This window comes from Hakea prostrata, chromosome 3 (assembly GCF_041222555.1).
Source record: "Hakea prostrata isolate BN-2017 chromosome 3, UWA_Hpros_2, whole genome shotgun sequence".
In the NCBI taxonomy this organism is placed as follows: Eukaryota; Viridiplantae; Streptophyta; class Magnoliopsida; order Proteales; family Proteaceae; genus Hakea; species Hakea prostrata.
In genome coordinates, this window is record NC_142602.1 from 61370260 (window position 1) to 61397157 (window position 26898).

The 26898-nt window shown below is 41.3% G+C and overlaps 3 protein-coding genes and 1 pseudogene across 3 annotated transcripts; 2 read left to right on the forward strand and 2 right to left on the reverse strand.

Moving 5' to 3' along the window:
- Nucleotides 1-2342: 2342 nt before the first annotated feature.
- On the reverse strand, nt 2343-3512 carry LOC149022660 (cationic peroxidase 1-like). The gene is made up of 3 exons (XM_089147673.1): nt 3306-3512; nt 2990-3181; nt 2343-2900 (listed from the first exon to the last, which is right to left on the reverse strand). The coding sequence occupies exons 1-3, from the start codon at nt 3510-3512 to the stop codon at nt 2343-2345; spliced, it is 957 nt and encodes a 318-aa protein (XP_089003799.1).
- Nucleotides 3513-15842: 12330 nt separating this feature from the next.
- Nucleotides 15843-16817, forward strand: LOC149022661 (uncharacterized). Its single transcript, XM_089147674.1, has one exon. It carries the CDS (start codon nt 15843-15845, stop codon nt 16815-16817), a length of 975 nt encoding a protein of 324 aa, XP_089003800.1.
- A 64-nt stretch (nt 16818-16881) lies between these two features.
- Nucleotides 16882-20464, forward strand: LOC149022662 (uncharacterized). The gene is made up of 2 exons (XM_089147675.1): nt 16882-17513; nt 18397-20464. The coding sequence occupies exons 1-2, from the start codon at nt 16882-16884 to the stop codon at nt 20462-20464; spliced, it is 2700 nt and encodes an 899-aa protein (XP_089003801.1).
- Nucleotides 20465-26182: 5718 nt separating this feature from the next.
- LOC149022663 (peroxidase 2 pseudogene) lies at nt 26183-26500 on the reverse strand (annotated as a pseudogene).
- Nucleotides 26501-26898: the final 398 nt, after the last annotated feature.

Genomic DNA, 26898 nt, shown 5'->3' on the forward strand with positions numbered 1-26898 from the left:
GCCTAGGCTTCTACCAATCATTGGAGGTATTAGATATCGGCTTTGTAGTCGCACCCGCAGACACAATATTCGTCAACGGCATTACTGGACAAGTTGCAGCGTTATGGCCGAAAACTTTACAATGAACACAAAGACGGGGTGTCCAATCATATTCAATAGGTTGTTTTCAAATTTGACTCGACTCCATTGCCACCTTAATTATTGATGGAAGACCATTTGCTGCTTTGATGGAGACACAACAACGATCATAGGATAAGTGATCACGACTAGTGGTGTAATGATCGGCACAAATCGGAACACCTAAACAACTGGCAAGGCAACCTAGTCCCTCATCACTCCAAAGATGTAGATTCAGACCAGGGAAACGTACCCATAAAGGGAGTTCGCTCACATCTTTTTTAGTGAGTGAAACGTCAGTGCTCCAAATGTGTAAGATTAGAGGTTTGGATCCAATACTCCATGGTCCCTCCTCTAGAACTTGAAGACTCAGATAAACCTCTAGGAATCCAAAGACAAAAACTCCCGAATTCAAACCGAAAACATTCACATGCTTGACATGGCCCCATTCTGTTCCACATAGGACGTCATCTTAAAGGTAGGTTTATTTCCCACAACATAACCCATGATTGCACACTCCCAACGTCGAACTTCTGCCTCGACATATGTCGATTTACACAGTGCAACTTTTTCACCATTGACAACACTCGAGGCAAGGAAAGGAAGCGGACGAGCCCCTTCCCTAACTGTCCCCCTTGAAAAGACCCGCCCATGATGATTGCTTATCCCCTCCATTCTCTCCTACCGTGGGAGGGTTTGATCGATCATCGGAGGGTGCCGGACCTCATGGCAAGCATGGAAAAACAAAAACCAGAAAACACAGAAACAAAGAAAACCATTATAATTGCCTTCAAATGTCACAGAGCAATCCCAAATGGTTCAATTCAGTTCAAATTAAAACGGTTTATTTCACTTAAGTTGGTTTAATTTGCACATGCGCTTGAGATTTGATGAGATCCACGTGACGTCCGTCCAATACTGGGCACCACCATGCCAAAGGCACCAAACCTAGCAAGATCCGGCCGAATGACGATTACAAAATTTTTACTATTATTATTTACTAAAAAAAATACTAGATACTAATTTAAAAGTAATATAATAAATTCTAGGCAGTGTAAGTGTAATTGGTTACAGATAAGGCGGTGTATATGTAATTAGCTTTTATCTTTTGATTTTGGGCTCTAACATCTGGTTTGTGCCAACAAACAGCTTTCAATTAGTCTTCTAACGTGTAATAAGCATGAAAGTTAATTTAAGAGTGAATTGGCTCTAACTTACAAAGATAATTCAACAACGTGGGGCCACCTCTTGCAGTGTCTGTAGGGGATATCCACGTACAGGTTATGCATGAAGAGAAAAGAAACAGCTCGAACCATGCAGTTGAATCTTGTCTTGAGGTTTAGTCCTAACTTCCTTAGCTTTCTCCTTTGCTGTGTTTTTCCTTAGTGCCTTGCTGACTTTGCTAGGCTCGTCTCTGTTCCTCTCTCTCTTGTATTTCCGCTCCCTCCCCTTTCCTTGCTTTGTGTGAGGGACTGGTATCTGTATTATTGTATATAGTCTTTCATCTGGTGTATTGTCTGAGATTTCTAAAAATAAGATTGATGATCTCATCCTCATTAATTGTGTGATTCTGATATGGTATCAGTCGCTCAAGTTTGTTTCTGGGCTAGTTCTTTTTTTCGGTTCTTGCTGTCTATGCTCTTGGTTCAGTTCTTGCGTTATCAAAGGTCTATCTTCCTCTTGCCTTCATCATCTAAGTTCCAAAACTCAAGCATTGGGGTCCCTTGACTTTGAGGAGGGTATAAGGGACTAGTATCTGTATTATTTTATATAGTCTTTCATATGGTGTGTTCTAAGATATCTATAAATAAGATGGATGATCTTATTTCAGGTAATCGATTTCACCCTCATTAATTGTGTGATTCTGATACTTTGTTTATGAATTCTTTATCAATTCATTAACAAAATAAAAATTTATCGCTCCATATTAAATGCTTAAATTTGAAAATTGATCCAGAGGCCTTCAGCACTGCCAAATTCTATTTATGGATCTATATGCCAATAGAAGATGTAAAGTATATCATATTATCATTTAACTTCTAGGGCTTTGCTTTTCATTTTAGATGATGTAGATTTTTGAGTAAATCAAATTCCTACACACTCTAATTTGCTGCAAAAGCTTTGCATATTCTGGGAGCGATAAACACAGTTTAATAAACCCTTGCTTGTGTATATATTAACTGTACTGTTACAATAGCATTTTTGGTAGACAACAAGACTTTATACTAGACATTATTGATCGTCCGGCAATTGACTCTGATCTGCCCATCATTACCCTTGAGAGGACCCAGATTCCCCATTTTCAGCATAGCTTCTGCAAAATCCGTCAGGAAAACTGTAGAGTTTTTGCTGTAGGCGATAACCTGGGAGTCAGCAGAGCCACCATTGAAGAGCTGTTGATCGGAGTGCAACAAACCTTTCAAGCTCAATAGATCCTTGTAATATGCATTATCAAAGCTTGTTGCACTTATGGTGTCAATTGAAGACAGATTATCGTCACTTCCGGTGGCTGGGCAACTTCTTTTCAGGGATGCAGCGAAGGAATCATCGATGTTCTTTTCATTGTACAGACGATCTCTAAAGTTAGTACACCTAGCTTCACCTATGGTGTGAGCTCCTGAGAGAGCCACCATTTCTTCCATCGTGAAACCTTTGTTGGAGAAACTAGAGATGAGGTCACTGAGATTTAAGGTTGGGGCAGGAAGGTCACTGTTGGCCATGCTAAAGCTTGCTGTAGTCGAATCTCTTCTTCCCAACAGAACCGTCCATGGAAGTCCACCTAACTGCAACGCACAAATCTTGTTAGAAACTTAATTTGCACAAATTAAAAAGCATATGAAACAACTATAAGCCACGGGTGATTAGGGCTTACAGCCACAACAGAGTCGCGAGCAGCAACGGCGACAGTATCGGCACACGAGACAACGTTAGGGCAGATGCTCTCTAGTTTGGACTTGATGAAGTCTATCTCGTCAAAACCTCCGAGTGAGTTGTTATTTGGCTTAGCAGTCTTCTCTCCGGTGAAGGTTGGATCGTCGTCCAGAAGGATAGAAGCATCACAACCCTGTAGCACATACACGTAAACATGCAACTGCTGTTAATATCTCTGCAATATAAGAAAAACACTGGTGATAGATAAGGAATGGAAAAGAAATGTTAGCTAGAGAAAAAAAGAGAAGATGACTTGCATTTACGAAGCAGTCATGAAAATGCAGACGGAGAAGGTCAGCACCCACTAGAGGGTCCTTGGAAAGCAGGTCTTCCACAGCAGACTTGATGGTTGACAGAGCATTGGGACATGAAGAGTCATAATAAGTGGGAGAAAGCTGAGCAGAGGCAAACCCCAGAACCAGAAACAGTGAGAAAATGGCAATAAGTAAGGAAGAACAAGCCATGATTCACTCTCAAAGAGAAGAAGAACAGTGAATGAGTGAATTGAAGAAGACTGCCTCAAGACTCCCTCTATTTATAGAGAAAACCCCAGAGAGAGAGAGGATTACATGAATTAGAACAGAAACACTGTTGGCCTACGGGAGTATTTGGCTATGCTCTACTCTGCTGGATATAGTGCCTGCTGAGGAAGTTGAGAGGAAATGTCTTTTCTACAAAAATAGATTAATAAATAAATAAATAAATAAAAATTAGAAAAAATAAATTAGCCCTCACAAACACTGTGACTGATTGCAACATTATCTCATCATATAGTAGCTGTATCATCTGGATTTAGTACTGAGGAAGGTGAGAGGAAATTTCCTTTTTACAAAAATAGATAAGTAAATAAGTGTTAGGAAAAAAAATTACCCGTCGCAAACATCCTGACCTGCAACATTAATTATCTCATCTGCTGTGGATGAAAATTTTGCTTTCTTTTAACATCCATAACCTAATCATCCCTAGTTTTGAAATTTGTTATTCTTTTTGGGTTGCTTGTAAGGGTAAGTGTAGTAGTGTCTATTGGTTAGTGTGGACCAATATTCTGATTCAATTTTAGGGTGTCAATTGATTCCTTTGGACCATTCCCATCCAATTTAAAGTGTGAAAAGGAGAAAGTTAAACATATGATTTCTGACAAGGGACAATTGGTTTTAATTTTGATGTTATTTTTAGTTTCTTGCATCTTCCATTTTGGGTTTGATTTGCCATAAAGTATAGGAGAGAAGTTCTCCACACCATTAAGGATTGTATCATTATATCATCATATTTGTAGGAAAATTACTATATTATCTCCATAATGCTTCTATACATGTTCATGTTGGATCCTGCATGTATGAAGAGATCACCACACAATATGAATCAGCTTCCCTTGAAGATGATATTATATAGTATCTTCCATGTATAGTCTCTACCACACAATCACTTGTATAGATCCCACCTTTGAAATTGAATAATTAAGGTAAGAATTGGTCACCATAAACATATGCTGACTCTTAACATGAGTAACTAAAACCAATTCAAAAACAATTTTTCTTTCCTTTTATTTTTGGTAGTCTGGAATATGAACCAACCCAACCAGGAAGTGAGCCAGTTTTGTGTCATTCTCATGCAAAAACCTTTCACTTTTTTTTTTTTTTTTTTTTTTTTAAGATGCAAAAACCTTCCACCTACACTTAGTTCATACAAAGAATTCTTTTTCTTTTTCTTTTTTTTGTAATTTAATGGATCCATTCATATTTTTAATTCAAAACAAACTTTAAATCTTATGTTTACATAATGGAGTTCGAATACTGTTACAATTGAATATGACCAACTAGTTGATCGGAATCCGATCGTGTTGATCAACAAAGCTACCTCGATGCGAAAGTCAAATTGTGAAGCATCAATATCTGCATCAAGGTTTTAAGAAATCAAAGTGCTTAGACAATTAGGGATTGAGAGTCAAGAGTGTATACCATGGCCTTGCATTGATGGGGCATTTATACTGACCACCCTACTTAAGGTAAACATGTAGGACATATCCTAAACAACACTGCATGTAGAACATTGTCCCAGTCAGCAATGAAGGCTCCAGTTTGATTATCCATGTAGGACAAGGTACAACGGGTGAAGAGTGCAATATGACAAGAGTGGCATGCATGCACCCAACACGTGATCTAAGGCCTTGTGGATTGGTTGTCAGGCATCTAATATAGTAGATGTCAAGTTATCACCTAGTCTTATTATTCTATCACTAGGGATATGTTTGATATACAATTTGAGACATGGAAGAATAAATATAATAGAATAAAATTCCATAGAGTGTAGATGTATTAGTTTGCAAACCCTAGGAGTATCCAAAAAAAAAAAATAAAAAAATAAAAAAAATAAAAAGAGAAAAGAATAGAATGGAAAGAAAGAAAGAAATTTATTTGCCTGTATCATTGATCAAGTGTCCAATGACATGCAAAGAATGTTCAAGAATAATAAGTCTAGATGAATATATTTTTCTTTTACTGTACATAAAAAGTTTTTTTTCCCTAAAACAATTTAATTAAGTTGATCTAAATTTTGGTTTTTAAGAGTGTTAAGGTACGATTGATCTTATATTGATTATTACATGTGAATTTTTCATAATATTTTGTAGATAATGAATGACTTTAAATAAATGTAGTTTTATTCATCTAATGTGAATGAAAATCTTTTTCTATAAAGAACACTGAGCAAATTAATGTACAAAATCAGGTATCTGACAAACTTGCTTTTAATTGAATTAATCCAATTCTATTTTTAGAGTTGTTCTTCCCAAAATTTTCAATAAACAATCATAGTTAATGCATGAAAAAATAATTGGAACTCTTAATGAAGAAGCAGACACAAATAATGGTTCTCCTTCTTCACACATCTCATATTAATTGGAGAAATTTTTATATTATTATCAAGTCCGGATTTTTTTATATCTCGTAGCCTACACCATATGTTTTTTTATAGGACTAATCCTTTTATGCCCTCAAGGGTGACAGATCTCAACCCGGAGTAATAAGATCATCTTATCGCAAGGTTAAAAGAATAACTAGAACAACCAAAATCAAGACATTTCATTTAGGTTTTATTTTAATTTGGATTCACCTTTACTACAGCTAGAGTGATTCAACATTGATCAATCCTAATTTGGAAGTGGGCCGGGGTGTTTAGCCCTTTTCTCATGGGTTCGTGCCATGTGTTTTTGAGTGTGACCATTACATGAACTCATGCAAGGATTAATTATTTATTTTACTTAAGTAATGATGGTTTAATGGATATGGGATTCAAATTCAAATTTGTTTTATATAATTTTTTTTTCCTTCTTTTATTTCAATGTAACCTTGAATATTATCTCAGAACAGTGGTAGGTTATAAAATTTGCAAAGCACTGCCTCAAACTCTCTTTATTTATAGAACTCCATTTTATTGTCAGCAGGAAAAAGGATGAAATAGATACATTTAGCCACGGTAGAGAATTTTAAATTTTAAGCTAAGTTTCCACTATGATGACTTGATCTATAATGGCTGCTCACGGTGTCATGCAGTAATATTTAAATGAATCTTTCATGATGAAAAATACAAGACAGAAAAGAAATAAATAAAATGCTAGATGGGTTTATCCCTTTTGCATGTTCTACACTAGAGATTAAGCAACAAAATTATCCATGATTTTAACTAATCTCTTCGGTATAGACTTTTTTTTTTCAACATCTTGAAATAATCACACTATAACATCTTGAAAATAAATTTCAAATCTGAAAGGAAAAGAAAAAGCATATAATTCCTTGTCAAATGAACATGGTCCAAACATTGGAGAACCTGAATTATATTCTTATTTTATAAAAATAAATAAATCAGAATTTTTCAAGAAAAATAAAGTGTGGAAGAGAAGAATAACTTAGGTTGGGGGTGAAGTTGGGTTGAAAAGTCCAGGTTGGGATGCCATTGATGGATGAGCAATTGTCATATACTACTGGGGCAATTCGACTTCAGTGTTGCACATTAAATGCATAGGGCAATGGTCGAGATTGAAATCTCGACCGTCCGTTTCTCTTTACACCCACTTGTGAAACGAACAAAATCAAAATCTCAACTATAGGCAACAGGTATTGAGCAACATTCAAATTTAACTCTTGTTGGGAACTGGGGTGTCTACAAATGGTTACCACAACTATTAGAACAGCCATGTTAGACGCCTTGGGAGAATGTTTTGATAAAGTTCTATCACCAGAGTGACAAGCTCCTTCAGCAACCAGCCCCTCATGTTAATTCGGGGTTGACCCTATCGTCGTGGATATCAACACATTAAAGTCCTATTTTTTGGATTATAAATTTGTTATAATTTCTAGGTCGAGCAACGCAATCATGACCTAGCCCGGAAGGCAATGTTAATTACGGGCTCGACAGTTTGACCTCTTTCCTCTCCTTGGTTGAAACTTTCTAAAAAAAAACTCTTTTGGAAAAAAAATTATATTTTGACACTTGATTGTTACAATTACACCTCAACGCAAGCTGTAGCCCTTGCCTTTGTGTGCTTTTACTTTCAGGCTTCTGACCATGAACCTGCCCTGCCCCCATCGTTTGTACAGTAATTGCTCATCAATCAATAAATGATGAATCACTGTTTCCCTGTCATTGTCTTCTGGTTCTTAATTAGTTTGTTTATGTATTGGTTTTATAATTAATTTAAGAGTAATTTTCATTGGCCCCGGGTTTGGTCGGTCACTTTAGTCCACTTTGTCTTCTTCCCTGTGTTTCAGGATGGTTAATAAGGACAGTTTATAGTTGTTGTTTACAATTTTGTGCGGATACCCTTGTGTCCTTTAGATTTTTTTATTATTTTTATTTTAATCTACTATAATTGATACTTGAATATATATAAATAGTCATCGGATCCTTTGAACAATTCCGAAGGTTTCTTCTTCATCATCGCCCCGGGACCTCCGCCTCCCTCCGGGTGCTTACCTCCTCCCGGTTTCGTGATTATCCTCCCCGAGTCCTCATCCGCATTATCTTCCGCCCGTGTTCGCGGTTCCGTTTCGTTTTCACCATCTGCGGCTCCTTGAGGTTTCTTGATGATCGCCAACAACTCTGGGTATCACCGCATCTTTGCTGTGTCGTCCGATCCCTATTGTTTTGAATCCTAAACATTCTCGATCATCATGCTTTAATTGCATCAATGTTTACCTCTAGGGGCGGATGATGGCTTTGGGCGGACTCCGGCCCAACTTGTGTTGGTGCTTTGTCGGCTCCTTCACCCATCCTTGTATCCATTGAATCGACCCACTCTTTTTTGGTACGTCGAAAATTAATAATAAGAAAATCACCTCTAATCTTTATCTCAATTAGCTACTTCTGTTTATCACCTCTTATTTGTGTATCCATTATCTGAACCCACTCTTTTTGGTGCTTGAAAATTAATAATAAGAAAATCACCTCTTATCTTTATCTCAATTGCTACATCGCCTATCACCTCTGACAAAATGATTACTTTGGGAGTATAGTGGTGGTTTACCTCTTCACTAAGATTGGAAGTGAAGTTTGGGCCGCATCGAGGGCGGGGAGATCTTGCGGGGACTTCTCCATGGGGCCGAGATGCGAGTCCACCCAGTCGTGACCCACAAGTTTACCTCATCGTCGGGGGGAAGCGGAGGTGGCGGCGGCAGTGCTGGGGTGGGTGGCGATGATGAAGAAACACTCGGTAATTGTTCAAAGTGATCCGATGACTATTTATTATTTATTTATTTTATAGTATCTATTATAGTAGATTAAAATAAAAATAAAATTAAAAAAATCTAAAGGACACAAGGGTATTCTCGTCACAAAGTCTATTAAACTAACAATTTCTACTAAACTTATCCTTATTTAACCATTTCTTGAACTAGGGCCTATGCAAAAGAACTTAAGTGGACTAAAGTCCTGGACCAAACCTCAGGGGGTCTAGATGAAAATTACCCTTAATTTAAATACAACATGATTTCCAAAATACTTATTTCTAATTTTGGCCAACATTCTTTACTGGGAAAGGACTCCAATGGACTTTTGCTTGTTTGTAAATTGATCACAATTGGACCACAATTGGCCCACGAAAGTATATTGGGATACATGAGTCAGCTGGTCACAATTAGAAAGCCCTGGTGATGACTAAAATCAAGAGAAAAAAAAAATCCTTTCTGCAAAATTAAATAAATAATCAAGAAAAGAAATTTCCCCCAACAAACACTGTGCATGGCTTGCAAGCCCTTATCTATTTCATGGTAGATGAAAATTTTGATTTTTTTTTTTTTTCTTTTTTCTTTTTTTGACATCTAACCCACTTATTGGTAATTTTGAAATTCTTCTACTACACAATCTATGTGTAGGTCCCTCCTTTAAAATTAAATAACTAAGGTGAGATCAATTGCCCTCAACATATATTGACTTAAATAACTATTCATATAACATGAGAAACTGAAACCAATTCAAAGACTATTTTTCTTTCTTTTTATTTATGGAAAGATCAAATCTGAACCAACCCAACCTCTGGCAAATGTGCATAAAAGGTTAGGTTTTGTGTTAATCTCATGCACCAACCATCTCACTTAAACATTATGCTATTTTTAATTTTGGTAAAGATAAAGTGTACCTTGGTTACTAATTTAAATGGTTGCTGTGAACTAACCCAACTAGGGAAGGTAGATGAAGGGCTTAGTGCACCCTAATTATGGACCAAATTGTTTCACCATTGAAGAGGATTTTGAAGGGGAAAAAAAATCAACTTTAGGTGGAAGAAACCATGTGAGATCCAAGGAGAGAGGAAAGCAATTGTCCCTTATAATAGTAGTGTTTCGACTAGTATCCTAATTTAGTTGATTTGTCCATACATATAATTAAATTCCAAACACATTTTGAATCTTCTTGCTTACATTATAGAGTTCGAATATTATTTGAAAGTTTGATGGCACTAAGTTTCGAAAAATGTTAAATAAAAGGGATAGGTTTATAAACTATTATGTTTGCATCTCCTAACATTTACTATATTATGAATATTCCTCTATGCCTAAAATCACAATGGGTTTTTTTCTGGTAAAAATCAAAATGAATTTGAGGTTACAGGAGGATAATTTGAAAAATTTTGAAAATGAATTAGATGATGAGTCATCACTTAATTAGTCATATTATTCTATTAGTAAGGGTGAGTTTGATATATAATTTGAGACATAAATGTACTAGAATAAACTTCAGAGAATTTAGGCACACTAGTTTGCAAACCTCAGGAGTATATATAAATTTAATTTGAGTAAACTTCTATCTCTTTTCTGCACTTACTCTATAGTTACTATAAAAAAAAATTGTTTTTTACACAAATAACCTTTTAATGAAGGGAAAAAGTTCTTTATTTACCATTACTCCCTCCTTAAAAGTCTCACATCTGATGCATAAAAAAAGTCAACTCTTACATCTTCTCTCCTAATATTTTGAAATGACTAAATTATCCTCTATTTTTTTTCCTATAGTCAGATTAAAATAAATTTTTTATTCATATTTTGTAAAGTGACAAACACAAATCAAGCATTGTAGCAGATCATAATTTTCGTCCTCTTCAAGAATCTGCAGCATAAAAGAAAATGCTTAGTACCTATTGATAGTTCCCAATTTGTACTGAAAAAGAAAGTTAGTCTCTTCAAAAAGTTTCAAAACATTGTGAACTCCTATATTTCTTTTTCTTTTGGGGGGTCAGTGTCTACATTCGGGGCTAGGGTCTCGGAATGTACTACACATTGATAAATTAGAAAGAGAAACTTTAAAGAACACCCAAAGAGATATGGTGAAAAACGCAGACACCCTAGAATTATGCCAAATTGGCGAGACACCCCAAAATGTCACTTTTTTTTTTTGCCAAAACAAAAGAGCAACAACTATATTAAATGAAAGAGTTTAGGTCAAAAAACATATAAACGAGATGAATCCACAATAAACAACGATGGTATACCCCCACCAAGATCTATTTAGAGATAATCTGCAAGCACCCTTAGCAATAAAATCAGCAAAACTATTGCCAATCTTTGGAATATAACTAAAAGAAAACCCTAGGAAAAAAAAAACAATGCTTCAAAATATCTATAACTAAACTGAAACACATCCAATCTAAAGATGATTGGAGACCTTGGAGAGAACTAATAATAGGTAAATGGATGGATATGCAAATCAACTGTTCCTAAAAAAGAGCCAAGAATAATGTCATCTCTAATGGCTTCAAATTCAACTAAAATTGTTGAAGCACCATGTCCACATTTGCTTTGAGACACTACAAAACCACCATTATAATCTCACATGATGCACCCTCTACCTCATTTGTGTGAAATACTATCCCATTATCCATCTACAAAAATTTGAAAAAGAGCAAGTTCTTCAAAAATAATATGAGTAGGCCTTGGATAAGGTTCCCCATGAACCCTTTTTTTTTTTTCTTTTTTTTTTTTTTTTTTAACTTCATAATATGAGATTATATATCTGCACATAGATAAGAGAAAGTAGTCATTGTATGTATTATGAAGGCATTTTCAAGTTGTTTCACTCTAAATTTCTATTCCTAATTCTATTTTTAGCCTAAATTCAAGATAGGATTCATGATCTCAGGTTGTTAATCCATTTTCAGCCAATTGTTTGACCTTCTAGGGTTTTTCTCAAAACCCTAATCAATAATAAAACCATGCAAGAACTAGAATGCGATAAAATGTATTAGGAAGTATTAGACATACCTTACACCAGACGTATATTGAAGAAGATTGATGCAAACCTTGAATGCCAAATCTGTAAAGTGACGAAACCTTTTCCAATCTCCTCGTCTTCCTACCGTACCTCTTTCTTGTGGAGAAAGAAGAGAACAAAAGAACTTGAGAGATTGGAGGAACCCCATCATAGCTATTTATAATAGCAATCCCAAACCCTAGTCCACTTCCACAATGGACCGATTTGGCCCATCTCAAACCTAATGGCAGTGCATCGGCCCGATTTGTTGAGACCCCCATCAATTATTAACCCCAGTAATTAATCCAAGCCCATATATTGCTTAGGATAAACCTAACAAATGGTCATGGTAAGAGAGTGTTGACTTAAACCCCAACCATGGTTGACATGAGGACTAAACCTCTTTACCCGGGATCCCAACAGAGGTAGCCAGTCCGTGAGGGATCAGAGTGATTAGACCTACCCAAAGGAGGGCTGGTGTCATATCTTAAAGCATGTGAACCGACCAGAAACTTGCATAGTTAGATCTTAGTAGCATTCATATTATTACATATCATTCATTTCATATATACATTGCTGGATATGTCGACATATGTATGAAAAATGTGTTATCCTTATTGAGTTAGTCAAAACTCGTTCCTTTATTTGTATGTTATATTATACGGTATAGATGGTAGCACGTCAGAAACCGGAGATGTACCGCGTGAGTGTAACTTCATATATGAAGAGGATGTGGCACTGTTAGTGGGAGACGGAGATGTGGTCCATGAAGCCTCTTGCGGATGCTTGGAGTGCGCTTATAGCACCCATTAGTAGCCGAAGAAGGCAGATTGTCAGACATTTTGAGAAGTCCTTGGAGAAGAATTGGAGAACTCCCTATCTTATTGTTTTAGAAGAGGAGACTATAGCTTTAGAAAAGTCTACTGGAAAGAAACTGATTTAGTTTATTTTAGTGCTTCTGTTGAACTCGTTAATTCTTGAAACTTGGTTACTTTGATTTGATTTTTTCTTTGATTCATTCTTGGAGTATTTGGACTCCTGTAATTCTTTTGATTAATCATGTGAACTTGCTCTTGCTCTTGATTATCTATTTCTTGCATTTATTATCATTGATGGGTAAGACCGTGGATCCTGTGACGAAACGCATCCACGGATTGTCAGGCATAACCTAGACCGGCGGGTGGGGTGTGACAATAAGAGTAAAATTATTTCTATTGAGTATGAGGGGGTGACCCTATCGAAGCCCTACTCCATTGCTGATGCTTTCTCTCAATACCTTCCAATTTTGTTTGTTACCTTTGGCCCCCTAGATACAACGTATATAGAAAGTCTTTCCCCCCGCATGAACATCCCTTTTCTGTTGGAAGGGCTATCAGCACCTTCCTCAATTGAGAAACTTAAAAAGGTTGTATTTTCCCTCAGCCTGTTGAAGCCACAGGGTTTGATGGATTCACTGCCTTCTTTTTTCAAAAGTACTGGGATCTTATCCAAGATGATGTTTTTCGCTTTGCAAATTTTTTTTTGAGGACCTGTCCTTGCCTTGGGGCACCAATCACACATTGGTGTGCTTCATTCTGAAGAAAGAGAACCCAAAAAATGGTGACTAACTTTTGCCCTATCAGTCTATGCAATGTTAGCTACAAGATCTTAGCCAAAACCCTTGCACTCAGACTGAAAGCAAATCTCTCCTCTATTATTTCCACTCTCCAGGGTGCATTTGTCCCTAAACGCCAAATTACAGAGGACATCTTTATGGCTCATGAGATATTCATTTTATGAATTGGACCAGAGGTAAATGCAGGTTTGTGGCCCTTAAACTTGACATATCCAAAGCCTATGGTAGAGTTGAATGGCAGGTCCTGTCTAATCTGTTCTCCTTCTTAGGATTTGACCAGTCATCATGTAATTTGGTCCATAAACTTGTTCGCTCTGCTTCTTTCTTAATCAAACTCAATGGCTGCCCCTATGGTTGGTTCAATGGAAACCGAGGCATTCGTCAAGGTCTCCCCCTTAGCCCTTATCTCTTTCTCTTGATTATGGAGATTCTCTCTAGGCTTCTTAATGAATATAGAAGGCTTAACTTGTTCAAAGGGATCAAAATTGCAAGGCCGACCCCTGAAATATCTCGTTTTTCGCGGATGACACATTTCTTTTCTGTAGGGCTAAAATAGAAGATGTCATGTCTGTGAAACCCAGCCTTAACCTTGACCCAGAAACCTTGTTGTTTGTAGGTCCGAAGACTCGAAGTAAAGGAAAAAGCCAACTATGGGCCATCTCAGTGGAAAACATGGTGTAGGATGTCATGTCTGTGAATATAGAAGGCTTACCTCGGGCTCGGTTCCTCTTTCTTCGGGACAAGCTTATGGTCCTTGACTCATCTCACTTGAGGGGTAGTGTTAAGGAGGTTACAACTAGAGGTTGCACATGACAGCTGTACTCTTTAGTATATTTGATAAGCATAAATACTTGTTTCCTTTTGTAACATGATTCATATTGTGAAATAACAAATTCTCATCTTCGTTTTGTGTCTCTGGAATACCGTTCAACATTATACATGAAGAGAAAAGAATTGAACGGTACCAGTACCCCCCCAACCCCACCCCTTCGTTTTACGGAAAAAAAATCCCCCCCCCGGGGTTAACCCGAGTGAATGGGTACCGTCATATTAAACGGGTTACACCCGACCCTATCATGATGCAACGTAATCGGGTCCCAACTGAATGGGGCTCCACATTGCTGTTAGTCGGGAAGGATGCCGATCTTCTATAACCGAAGGCGTAACGTACGCCACAAATATAGCAATCATCCTTGTTATAGAAGGTCAACTCGACAGCTGATTGAATGGGGCTAACGACAAGGGAGCATGATCCGAGGAGAAACATCAGTCCTTGTCAGGCCAACTTACCAAACACGTAAAAGGTAACACCCGCACTATAAATACACAGATCTACCCCTCCGGTAAGTAACCAATACACTTTGAGCATAATCTTGCGTAGCTTTTGCACGAGACCTCATTCTGTTCATCATCTGACTTTGCCATCGGAGGCGGCTACCCGGCACACAAGCCGGCCCGCATCTAACCTTTCTTGCAGGACTCATCGTCCCGGATACGAGAGGAGGCTCAGTCGGATCCGGAAAGCATAATTGATCCGCATCAGTTTGGCGCCGTCTGTGGGAACGACAAAATCTTCAAGTCATGGTAAGACGAACAAATGGACGTTCCCGACAAGAAAGTACGGGGGATGATCGAGTAATTCCTGAAGAAACGATTAATCCGTCAGTTCACGAAGAACAAGAGATGCTCCCGGACAATATGGTTCTGGACGATCCAATTGAAGAAGGGACATCACGAGGACCCCGGGACCAGGCCATTATGGCAGATATGGACGAACTGCGTAAAGGCATGCTCGAAATGCAAGGGGTATTACGTGGTTTAGTACATCAAATTGGGGTCGAACAAGGACCAAGGCGTAACACTCAGTCGGGAAGGCTAATGAGAGCCTTCAGGACGGTGAGAGGAGCCCGACATCCAAGGCGCATCCCGAGAACAAAAATAACTCGGGAGCAGAGGGAGATACAACCTGATCGAAGCAAGCGCCAAACCACGCCTAATGGGACAAGGATCAGTGCTTTAGAACGTATTTCGTTGCCGCCTAAAACAGGGTCCTTGCCCCCCAGGTATAGTCGGGAGCATGTTGATGAGATCGTGGAGAAGGAGGAGGAAGGAGAAAGCCAGCCCCAACCTTCAAGATCGAGAATTTCGACCTCTCGGGCACCATCCCAAAGGAAGGAAACTACAAACCTTCGCTCAAAAAAGGAACGAGTCGAATCCGATGAGGAAGGTACAAGAGCGGAACCGGCTGCGGAGGCGAGTGGCCGAGGTCGAGCGAAAACTAGAAGATCGGGATCATGACGAGGATCTTGATGTAGTAGATCGGGAGCCATTCTCAGACGAAATCATGAACATGCCTCTACCAAGGAATTTTATCATGCCAACCTTCACCCCTTTTGAGGGGAAAACAAATCCAAAAGAGCACATCAGCTACTTTAAATCAGTGATGACGGTGCTAGGTCGGGAGGATGAATTGCTCTGCAGAACCTTTCCAGCATCACTTAAGGGCCCGGCTATAAAATGGTTTAGTAGTCTACGTCCGGCATCAATAAATAATTTCCGGGAGCTGGCCCAAAAATTCATAGCTCGGTTCCGAAGCGCAATCGGGAGTAAAAAGACGTCTGACAGTCTCTTTGGCATACGACAAGGCCGAAATGAGTCCATTCGGGATTATCTGAAAAGATTTGATGAAGTTGCCATCGAGATCGAGGAGCTAGATGACCAAGTGGCATACAGCGCGCTTTGGAGTGGCATTACTCACCAAAGGCTTCTGGAGGTCTTGCTTACGGACAAGCCAAAAACGTACGGCATGCTGTTACGCAGGTGCCAAAAGCAAGCCAGTGTCTATGAGGTGATAGATGCCCGGGTTAAAGCGGATCGGGACAGGAGATCGGATCGGGACAAAAGATCAGATCGTGAGGAAAAACCATCCCCAAGTGACAAGCATCAAAGGCCAAAAAGTAACTGGAAGCGTGAACAGGTAAACTATACTCCTTTAAACTCGAAGCCATCAGAGATCCTGATGAATATCCGGGATAAAAAGGAGTTGAAATGGCCCGGGAAGATACGTGCACCTCCAGAGGATCGGGATATGACCAAATATTGCCGATTCCATCAAGATTACGGGCACCATACGGATGCTTGTCGGAATCTGAAGTTCGAAATAGAGAAATTGATTCAACAAGGAAAGTTGGGTCAATACGTGAGGCAGTCGGGGAAGAGTCAAGCATATTCACCGGCGCCAAAGAAGAGAGGTCGATCCCCAAGCCCAAAAGAGCTTGACAAAAAAGCGGACAAAGGGAAAGAGAAGGAAGATCGGGAGGAAACACCCGTGTACGTCATAATGGGGGGGACCAACTGTGGAGTCAATCAGAAAGGCGAAACAAAAGGCTCGGTTCGTGGGGGCTGTACATTTGCCTAAGAAAAGGCAAAATCCAGTATGCCCCGAGCCAATAACCTTTACGGACGCTGACCTTGACGGTGTCATGTCACCGCATGATGACGCAATCATCATCAAAGTCAAGATAGCCAACCGGGAGGTTCACCGAGTTCTGGTGGACACGGGATCCTCTGTCGACCTCATCTCGTATGATGCCTTCAGGAGATTAAAGTTGGCTGATGATTTGTTAACACCATCATCAACGCCACTATATGGTTTCGCGGGATCATCCACAGTGGCAGAAGGAACTATCCATCTGGATCTTAAAGTGGGAGTGTCACCCCGAGATACTTCGGTTCGGGTAAACTTCATGGTGGTCCGGGAACTGTCGGCATATAACGTCATTCTGGGACGACCAACGTTGAACGCACTTGAAGCAGTAGTGTCTCCCAGGCATATGAAGTTAAAGTTCCCGACTGAATCCGGAGTCGGGGAATGTTGCTCAGATCAATCGGCTTCCCGACAATGTTATACAAACTATCTGAAGGAAAAGCGTAAGCCAGAAAGTTCGGGAACGGCCATGAACGTCGAGGTTCGGGATGACCGCGATGAAGAAAGCATGCAGCGGGCGGAACCCGTCGAAAAGCTGGAAAGGATCCAACTTAGTCAATCCTTTCCCGATCGAGGAACGTTCATTGGTTCGAGCAGCGACGACGATTTCAAGAAGGGACTTACCCGGTTCTTGTGTGATAATGCGAGATATCTTCGCATGGTCGAGCAAATGATATGCCCGGGATAGACAGGCGAGTAGCGAGCACAAACTCTGGATACAGAAAGATGCTACCCCGGTCATCCAAAGACGAAGAAATTTTGCAATTGAAAAGCATGAGGCAATCAGGGTAGAAGTAGAAAAATTGGAGAGGTCGGGTTTCATAGAACCAATCGAATGCCCAACTTGGCTTGCCAATGTAGTTATGGTGAAAAAAGCAAATGGGAAATGGAGAATGTGTACCGATTATACTGACTTGAACAAGGCCTGCCCCAAGGATTGCTATCCTCTCCCGAGGATTGATCTTCTGATCGATGCTACTGCAGGTCATGAGGTCCTTAGCTTCATGGACGCATACTCGGGATATAACCAGATCTTAATGAGTCGGGAAGACGAGAAACACACTTCCTTCATGACTGACCGGGAGAGTTATTACTACCGAGTAATGCCATTTGGGTTAAAAAATGCAGGGGCAACTTATCAGAGAGCTGTCAATAGGATCTTTCAAAAACAGATCGGGCGGAACATGGAGGTATATGTGGACGACATGCTTGTAAAAAGTTTGGTTCGGGCAGGACATTTGGCTGACTTGGAGGAGACATTCGATGTTCTTAGGACATACCGAATGCGCCTGAACCCTGAAAAATGCGCCTTCGGGGTTTCCTCGGGAAAGTTTCTTGGGTTCATGGTTTCCCAAAGAGGGATCGAGGCTAATCCGAGAAAAGATTCAAGCATTGGTCAACATGACACCACCGATTACTATAAAAGAAATCCAGTGTTTAACCGGGAGGGTGGCCGCTTTAAATCGGTTCATATCCCGAGCTGGGGAAAAGTGTAATACATTCTTCAAAGCCTTGAAGACCACGTCAAGCTCGGGAACAATTGCTTGGACACCGGAGTGTCAACAGGCCTTCGATCATCTTGTAACATACCTCGGGACAACACCGGTTTTGGCCCGACCCTGTCTGGGGAAGCTCTTACGGTTTATCTGGCAATCTCGCCAACAGCGGTCAGTGCAGTTTTGGTTCGGGGTGATACCGTTCAGAACCCAATCTACTATGTGAGCCATGTGCTTATAGATGCTGAAAAACGGTACCCGGACATTGATAAGCAAGCGTTGGCACTTCTCGTGGCATCACGAAAACTAAGACCCTACTTCCAGTCGCACCCGATCATAGTCCCGACTAACTTCCCGTTAAAGAAAATACTTCAAAGGCCAGATGTAGCAGGGAGGATGGTCGGGTGGTCCGTAGAACTTAGCGAGTACCAGATTGAGTTCAGGCCGAGGACGGCTATAAAAGCCCAGGTGTTGGCCGACTTTATAGTCGAAAGCACTATACCACAGAGAAATGACCAAATGCCAACAGAAGGAAAATCCGAGTTGTGGATTCTACATGTTGATGGTTCGAGTAATATTTCAGGATCGGGAGCGGGATTGACTCTCTGTAGTCCCGAGAACTTCACCATCGGCTACGCAATAAGATTCAAATTCCCAGCCTCAAACAATGAGGCAGAGTATGAGGCTGTCATAGCAGGCTTGCGAGTGGCCCGAGCTCTCAGGGTTCGGGAGCTGGAAGTGAGAAGTGATTCTCAATTGGTTGTCAACCAAATCAGGGGGGAGTATGAAGCTAAGGATGAAAGAATGGCTAAATACTTGGTCAAGGTTGGACAGTTTCAAACCTTCTTTGAGCAGGTAACATACCGACGGATACCAAGAAAGGAAAATGAGAATGCAGATGAACTCTCCCGACTGTCAATGGCAAGTTACAAAAACTTGGACTCAGCGGTTTACATTGAAGAATTAAATAGCCCGAGTATCCAAGAACTGGAAACCTTTGAGATCAGCAAAGAATCAGACTGGACCACACCTCTAATTTCGTATATTCGGGATGACATTCTCCCGACTGATCCGAAAGAAGCAAAGAAAGTTCGGAACCAAGCTGCTCGGTTCACCATGGTCGGGGAGCACCTATATAGAAGATCCTTCACGAATCCCCTCTTAAGATGTGTAGGGCCATCCCGAGCGAGTTACGCCCTTGCTGAAATCCACGAAGGCATATGTGGTGCACATATGGGTGGGAAGGCATTAGCACAAAAAGTATTAAGATCGGGAATATTCTGGCCTACAATACAAAAAGACGCGATTGAATATGTTCGTAAGTGCGAACGATGCCAGAAACACGCTAATGTCCCAAAGTTACCAGCGGTCCCCATGGTATCCATCTCCAACCCGACCCCATTTGCGATGTGGGGAATGGACCTCGTCGGGAAACTACCGAAAGCTCCCAAGAATCGGGAGTACATGGTGGTTGCAATAGACTACTTCACAAAGTGGGTCGAAGCTGAGCCGTTATCTTCCATCACGGAGAAACAGATGGAAAAGTTTTTTCAAGAGAAGATAATATACAGGTTCGGGATACCCCGGATACTAGTAACGGACAACGGCAAACAATTTGAAGGTGCCGGGTTCAAAGCCTTTTGTATGAGGTACCATATAGAACATCGATTCGCTTCGGTTGCCTACCCACGAGCAATGGGCGAGGTTGAGGTCACCAACAGGACACTTCTTGATGGGATCAAAAAAAGGTTGGAAGATAATCGGGCAATGTGGGTCGAGGAACTCCCGAGCGTACTATGGTCATACAGAACTACGGTACGAACCCCAACTGGCGAAACCCCTTTTTGTTTGGCTTATGGGACTGAGGCCCTAGCTCCCGTGGAAGTATTGGCTGGATCATTGCGTTATGATACGTTTAATGAACAACAAAATGATCAAGGGCTCAGGGAGAATTTAGATCTCTTGCAAGAATCCCGGACAAAAGCACAACAGAAAAATCTATTGTATCAAAGGAGAGCGGCACAAAGACTACAACTCTCGGGTTTAACAACCGAAGATATAGATCGGGGGATCTGGTTTTAAGACGAACAGGGGCTTCAGACCCAAGAAATCAAGGAAAGTTAGCTCCAACATGGGAAGGACCTTACCTGGTGGAAAAAGAAACAAGGCCAGGATCATACCGACTAAAGAGAATAGAAGGCGGAAGCCCGATTGATCGCTCATGGCATTCCACAAATTTAAAGAGGTTTTACCAATAAAGACATCGGGTCAATTCCGTTTGTGACTTCACATTTTACCAGATCGAATCTTTCTAAAGAAGATACAATAAATTCGGGTTCACTCCCGTTTGATTAATTACTCCTTTTTAAAGGAACTTGCATCTTTTCTTAAAGATACCATTCACTCGGGTTCACTCCCGTTTGATTAATTACTCCTTTTTAAAGGAACTTGCATCTTTTCTTAAAGATACCATTCACTCGGGTTCACTCCCGTTTGATTAATTACTCCTTTTTAAAGGAACTTGCATCTTTTCTCAAAGATACCATTCACTCGGGTTCACTCCCGTTTGATTAATTACTCCTTTTTAAAGGAACTTGCATCTTTTCTTAAAGATACCATTCACTCGGGTTCACTCCCGTTTGATTAATTATTCCTTTTTTAAGGAAGATTGCATCTTTTCTCAAAGATACCATTCATTCGGGTTGATTCCCGTCTGATTAATTATTCCTTTTTTAAGGAAAATTGCATCTTTTTTCAAAGATACCATTCACTTGGGTGATTCCCGATTGAGTAATTACTTCTTTCTTAATAGGAATTGCATTTTTTCTTAAAAATACCGTATACTCAGGCTTATGCAAAAACGAAGAAAATTTTGATTCAGTCATAAAAGGATTACAATATTCAGCATTAAGACTTAATCAATTTTAATTGAAGGACTCCCGGGAAGGTCCTCCACAACAGCCGGTTCGGTCACGCCTTCAAGGGACTCCAACAGGCCTACAGTGTTGGCAGGCGAACCCTGGATCTCCTCTTCGCCCCGTTCATGCTCCTTCGGCAACTCACTATCTCCTTCCCGAACTGTTGTTTCTTCGTCCTCACCTTCCTCCCTTACTTCGTCTTCAGGAGAGGGTTGGGGAAGAGGATCAATGTAATCCACAGCATCAGGAAAAGGGAAATCCTCAATCTCGGGAAGGCCTTCGGGACGAGGGCGTTTGAGTTCATCATAAATCTGAGGGTCCGGTGGCTTCTCCGGCTCTCGGGGGCGAGGAAGGTCAGTTTGCTGCAGAGCCTTCTTAAAGGCAACTCGCATACCTCTCTTAAAGGAAGGAGTAGCAACAGCCAGAAGGAGACTCTTGAACTCTGGAGTTGAGAAGTATTCCTCCAGCACACTTCGCCTTGAAGCTCCTGTACCCGAGGACTCCAGCTCTCTCAACTTGTCTCTCAGCTGGGCATTCTCATTCTTCTCCACCAATAAAAGGGCCTCAGATGCCTTCAGATCTTCGGACACCTTCCCGACTTTCTCTTCCAAGTCACTGACCTTCCCTTTGTATTTGCTCTTGCTTTTGGAAAGGACATCCCTTTCCTTCTTCAGTTTCGCCGCTTTCTCTTCGGCGTCCTTCAGTTTCTTCTCCGCATCTTCCTTGGCAGTAATAGCAGTGCGGGCCCGAACGTTCGACTCCCCGTGGAGCTGTTCGGCCAGCGCTAACTGCTTGGCTTGGTCCCGAGCCTGCGAAGAGACTCGAAAAAAAATGTGCACGACACCAGCAACATATCTGAAAAAAAGAATTTACCCGGGTAAGAAGATTCATAATAGTGATTCGGGAGAAAAAGAAGAAAGAAAGACAGTGCCTGAATCCCTCATTAAAAAACTCCATGTTCGGGAGGTTGCACGGATATGTTGCATCAGCATCGTTAGTGGCATCATTTAGCCACTGTTCAGCATACTCCGAGTCGCTGAACACGGAGTTGAAACCAAGGTCACCACCCGAAGAAGAAGGGGCAACCTCCCGAGCCGGTTCGTCAATACGAACCCTTTTTGAAGGACGAGGGACGCCGTCTCCCTTACGCTTCTCAGCTCCCGAGGAAGGAGCCTTTTTCTTTAAACTCTTGTCCGGGATGCCCCGGGAGGAAGGGCTATCGCCTTGGCAGCTGCGGGAGTTTGAGCCGGGACTTTTTGAGTACTCCCGAAGGAGTCTTGCTTGTAGACACGGGCTTCCGTCGCTTGGCCTCGTCCATGTTCCCGAGCGCCATGGCCGAAAGATCATCTTCGGAGATGTTTTGACTCACCGAAAGACGAAGAGTACGTATCGGTCGGCACAACATAGACAACACATAAATAACAAAAAGAGACTTACTCGGGGAGAAACCCCATAGCTGAAGAACTGACTCGTACTCCATGGAATACCCATGGACTGCGAGTTCGTCATCGTCAACCGAGTTTATTATATCTACATAGTCTTCCTCCTCGGGATGAAGGGCGACAGGAATATTCAGACGGTCGATCTTCCCCTTGGAGACTTCTTGGAATTGAGTACGGAAGGGCTCGGGAGAAGGTGGTTTAAAAAAGAGATAAAACTCCCGCCATTTCTTGGTAGTGGACGGGAGGGAATCCTTCAGAATAAAGTTCCCTTGAGAAGGGGAAATTCTTTTGGATAAGAAAAACCAGCCGCGTTGGCTGTGAGGATGAAGGGAATAGTAATGGTGGAATAAGCCAAAAGTCGGGAAGACCCCGATCGACTTACAGAAACCGACGAACCCGATCATAATCCTCCAACTGTTCGGGCTCAAATTGGAAGGACTGAGCTTATAATGCTCAAGCACATCTATGAAAAGATCATGCAACGGGAGACGTAACCCCCCGATAAAAGCATCATAATATAAGGGATAAAATCCCTCGGGAGGACTATTTACTCTCTGGCTATCAGTCGGGATAATAACCTGATATCCCTCAGGAATACCAAAACTACCCAAAAACCTATCCAGATCCTCGGGAAACAAGGAGCAAAGATAGAATTCAGGTCCCGAGGAGTTCTGGACAAAATTAATGTGCCAGGGAGTTAAGGGTTCGGCTTGAAGAATTTCTAAGGCTGCGGAGTCGAGTTTTTTAACATCAGGTTTACGAGGGATGGCCCCCCGGAAACCGCTAGGACGTTGAAAGGGCGGTCGAGGGGGAGCTTTTGATCTGGATGGTCGGGAGGTAGATGGGACATCAGTCCGAAGAAAGGCTTGGGAAGATACAGCAGGGGGATCTCGGGAAGTGGCCGTAGACTCGGGTCTTAAGGCACTCTGAGCGGAAGGAGTGGCAGAATCAGAAACAGGAGCAGGGTTCGAATCGAAACTTTGATCAGGACCCTCCCGGGATTCTACACTTGGAATGGTCTCAACCTCGGCCTCTTCCTCTGCTTCTACCCCGGTCTCTACTTCCCCTTCCACTTCATCGGGTGCGAGGGATGGAGCCGAGGCTTGCATCGCCTGCCTCTCTTTGTCCTTACGGAACATCTCTTGAATCTCATCATAGAGTCGGGGATCGTCGTCCTGGGTTGAGCAGCTATTAGATTTGGATTTCTCCTCATCAGAAGATTGCTCATGGAGTTCTTTCAGGCGATCCCCGGTCAGGTTGTATTTTTTCATTTGATCGCTATCACCCTCACTGGTATAACCCTCAGCCCGACGACGTCTATCACGATAGATGGGAACGGGAACCTTGTTTTGATACCTAAACCCTCTCAAGCTTACTTTTGGCTTCTTCGGGGCCTTATATCTTCTCGGGGCCATAAGGAAAAAGAAACTTACTGATTAAAAAGCAGGGAAGGCTTGAGAAGGCTTCAGAAGTCAGTCGGGAGCGTTGCTTAGTCGAGAGCGAAGAAAACAGTGAGAAGAAAAGGAAGGTAAAGGCCCCTATTTATACTACCGGAAGAGGCGTTACACTTCTTGATCAGACGGTTACGACTCTTGACGATCAACGGTTGCAAAGCAAAAACGGTTCGCCTCCCCCGAAGCTCTCATTATGAAGCCTACGCCTAGCCGCCTGACGTGTCAATCTCAGGTTGGGCGAAGTCCTGAGGACAGCCGTTACAAAAAACGGCTGGTCACTTTAGTGCGCAGGCATTCAATGCGCCCACTAAGGGATATTCCTGGAAATGTCCCGAGGGAAGGGAACTCGTGGAACCTCCCGAGATACGACTCATTCCAACCACTTAACTATCCCGAACATCGCAAGCAACGATCGGGATAGGGGGCTTATGATACGGAAAGATATGCACCAGTCGGGTATAACCCGAGTGAATGGGTACCGTCATATTAAACGGGTTACACCCGACCCTATCATGATGCAACGTAATCGGGTCCCAGCTGAATGGGGCTCCACATTGCTGTTAGTCGGGAAGGATGCCGATCTTCTATAACCGAAGGCGTAACGTACGCCACAAATATAGCAATCATCCTTGTTATAGAAGGTCAACTCGACAGCTGATTGAATGGGGCTAACGACAAGGGAGCATGATCCGAGGAGAAACATCAGTCCTTGTCAGGCCAACTTACCAAACACGTAAAAGGTAACACCCGCACTATAAATACACAGATCTACCCCTCCGGTAAGTAACCAATACACTTTGAGCATAATCTTGCGTAGCTTTTGCACGAGACCTCATTCTGTTCATCATCTGACTTTGCCATCGGAGGCGGCTACCCGGCACACAAGCCGGCCCGCATCTAACCTTTCTTGCAGGACTCATCGTCCCGGATACGAGAGGAGGCTCAGTCGGATCAAAAAAAAAAAAAAAAAAAAAAAATAAATTAAAATTATTTTTTTTTTTTTTTTTTTTTTGTTCTTTCCTCCTTTCCTTCCTTTTTTTTTTTTTTTTTCTTTTTTCCTCGTCGCTCGTCGCGGCCCTTCTTTGCTTCTCTCTCTCTTCTCCTTCCCCCCTTCTTTTTTTTTTTGTTGGGGGGGGGGGGCATTTTTTTTTTTTTTTTTTTTTTTCTCCTTTGGTGTGGGGGGTTATTTTTTTTTTATTTTTGGTGGGTCCTCCCCCCTTCTTTTTTTTTTGTGTTTTTTTTTCTGTCGGCCCCGGTTTTTTTTTGGGTGGGGTTCCTTCCCTCTTGTCTTTGCTCTTGGTTCGGTTCTTGAGTTATCATCAAAAGTCTATCTTCCCCTCGCTTTCATCATCTACGTTCCAAGACTCAAGCTCATTGGGGTCCCTTGACTTTGAGGGAGGGTATAAGGGACTAGTATCTCGTATTATTGTATATAGTCTTTCATATGGTGTGTTCTAAGATATCTATAAATAAGATGGATGATCTTATTTCAGGTAATCGATTTCACCCTCATTAATTGTGTGATTCCGATACTTTGTTTATGAATTCTTTATCAATTCATTAACAAAATAAAAATGAATCGCTCAATATTAAATACTTAAATTTGAAAATTGATCCAGAGCCTTCAGCAGTGCCCAATTCTATTTATGGATCTATATGCCAATAGAAGATGAAAAGTATACTATTTAACTTCTAGGACTTTGCTTTTCCTTCTAGATGATATAGGATTTTGAGTAAATCAAATTCCTACACACTCTAATTTGCTTGCAAAAGTTCTTCATATTCGGGAGTGATAAACACAGTTTAATAAACCCTAGCTTGTGTATATATTAACCGTATATTTCAATTCAGTTACAATAGCATTTTTGGTAATCAACAAGACTTTACACTAGATATTATTGATCGTCCGGCAATTGACTCGATCTGCCCATCTTTACCCTTGAGAGGACCCGATTCCCCATTTTCAGCATAGCTTCGCAAAATCCGTCAGAAAAGCGTAGAGTTTTTGCTTGTAGGCGATAACTCAGGGAGTCGGCGAGAGCCACCATTGAAGAGCTGTTGATCGGAGTGCAACAAACCCTTCAAGCTCAATAGATCCTTGTAATATGCATTATCAAAGCTTGTTGCACTTATGGTGTCAATTGAAGACAGATTATCGTCACTTCCGGTGGCTGGGCAACTTCTGTTCAGGGATGCAGCGAAGGAATCATCGATGTTCTTTTCATTGTACAGACGATCTCTAAAGTTAGTACACCTAGCTTCACCTATGGTGTGAGCTCCTGAGAGAGCCACCATTTCTTCCATCGTGAAACCTTTGTTGGAGAAAAAAGAGAGAAGAAAACTTATGGTTTTAGGGATGGAGGGGGGGGTCTTCAGGCCAGCCCTACCTCTTCTTTCGGTTCCCCCTCTCCCCTCCCAACCCCCCCCACCAAAGCCACCCAACCCCCCCCCCCACAAATTTTTTTTTTTTTTTTTTTCGCACATTTTAAAAGGTTTTTTTTAGGGTTTTGCGGGCCCCCTCGTAATCTTGTATTTAGTGATTGAACCGAACCGGTTTGTTTTGGTTCATGTGGTTCAAGTCTTATTATTAAGGCTGGGGTTTTTGGTTCGCACGAGTGATGTAACTCAGTTTTCTGATTTTCATTTGCTCTCTGCTACGGGTTCTTGAAGCATCTCTTGAGGGTTTCGTTCATGGCTTCCAT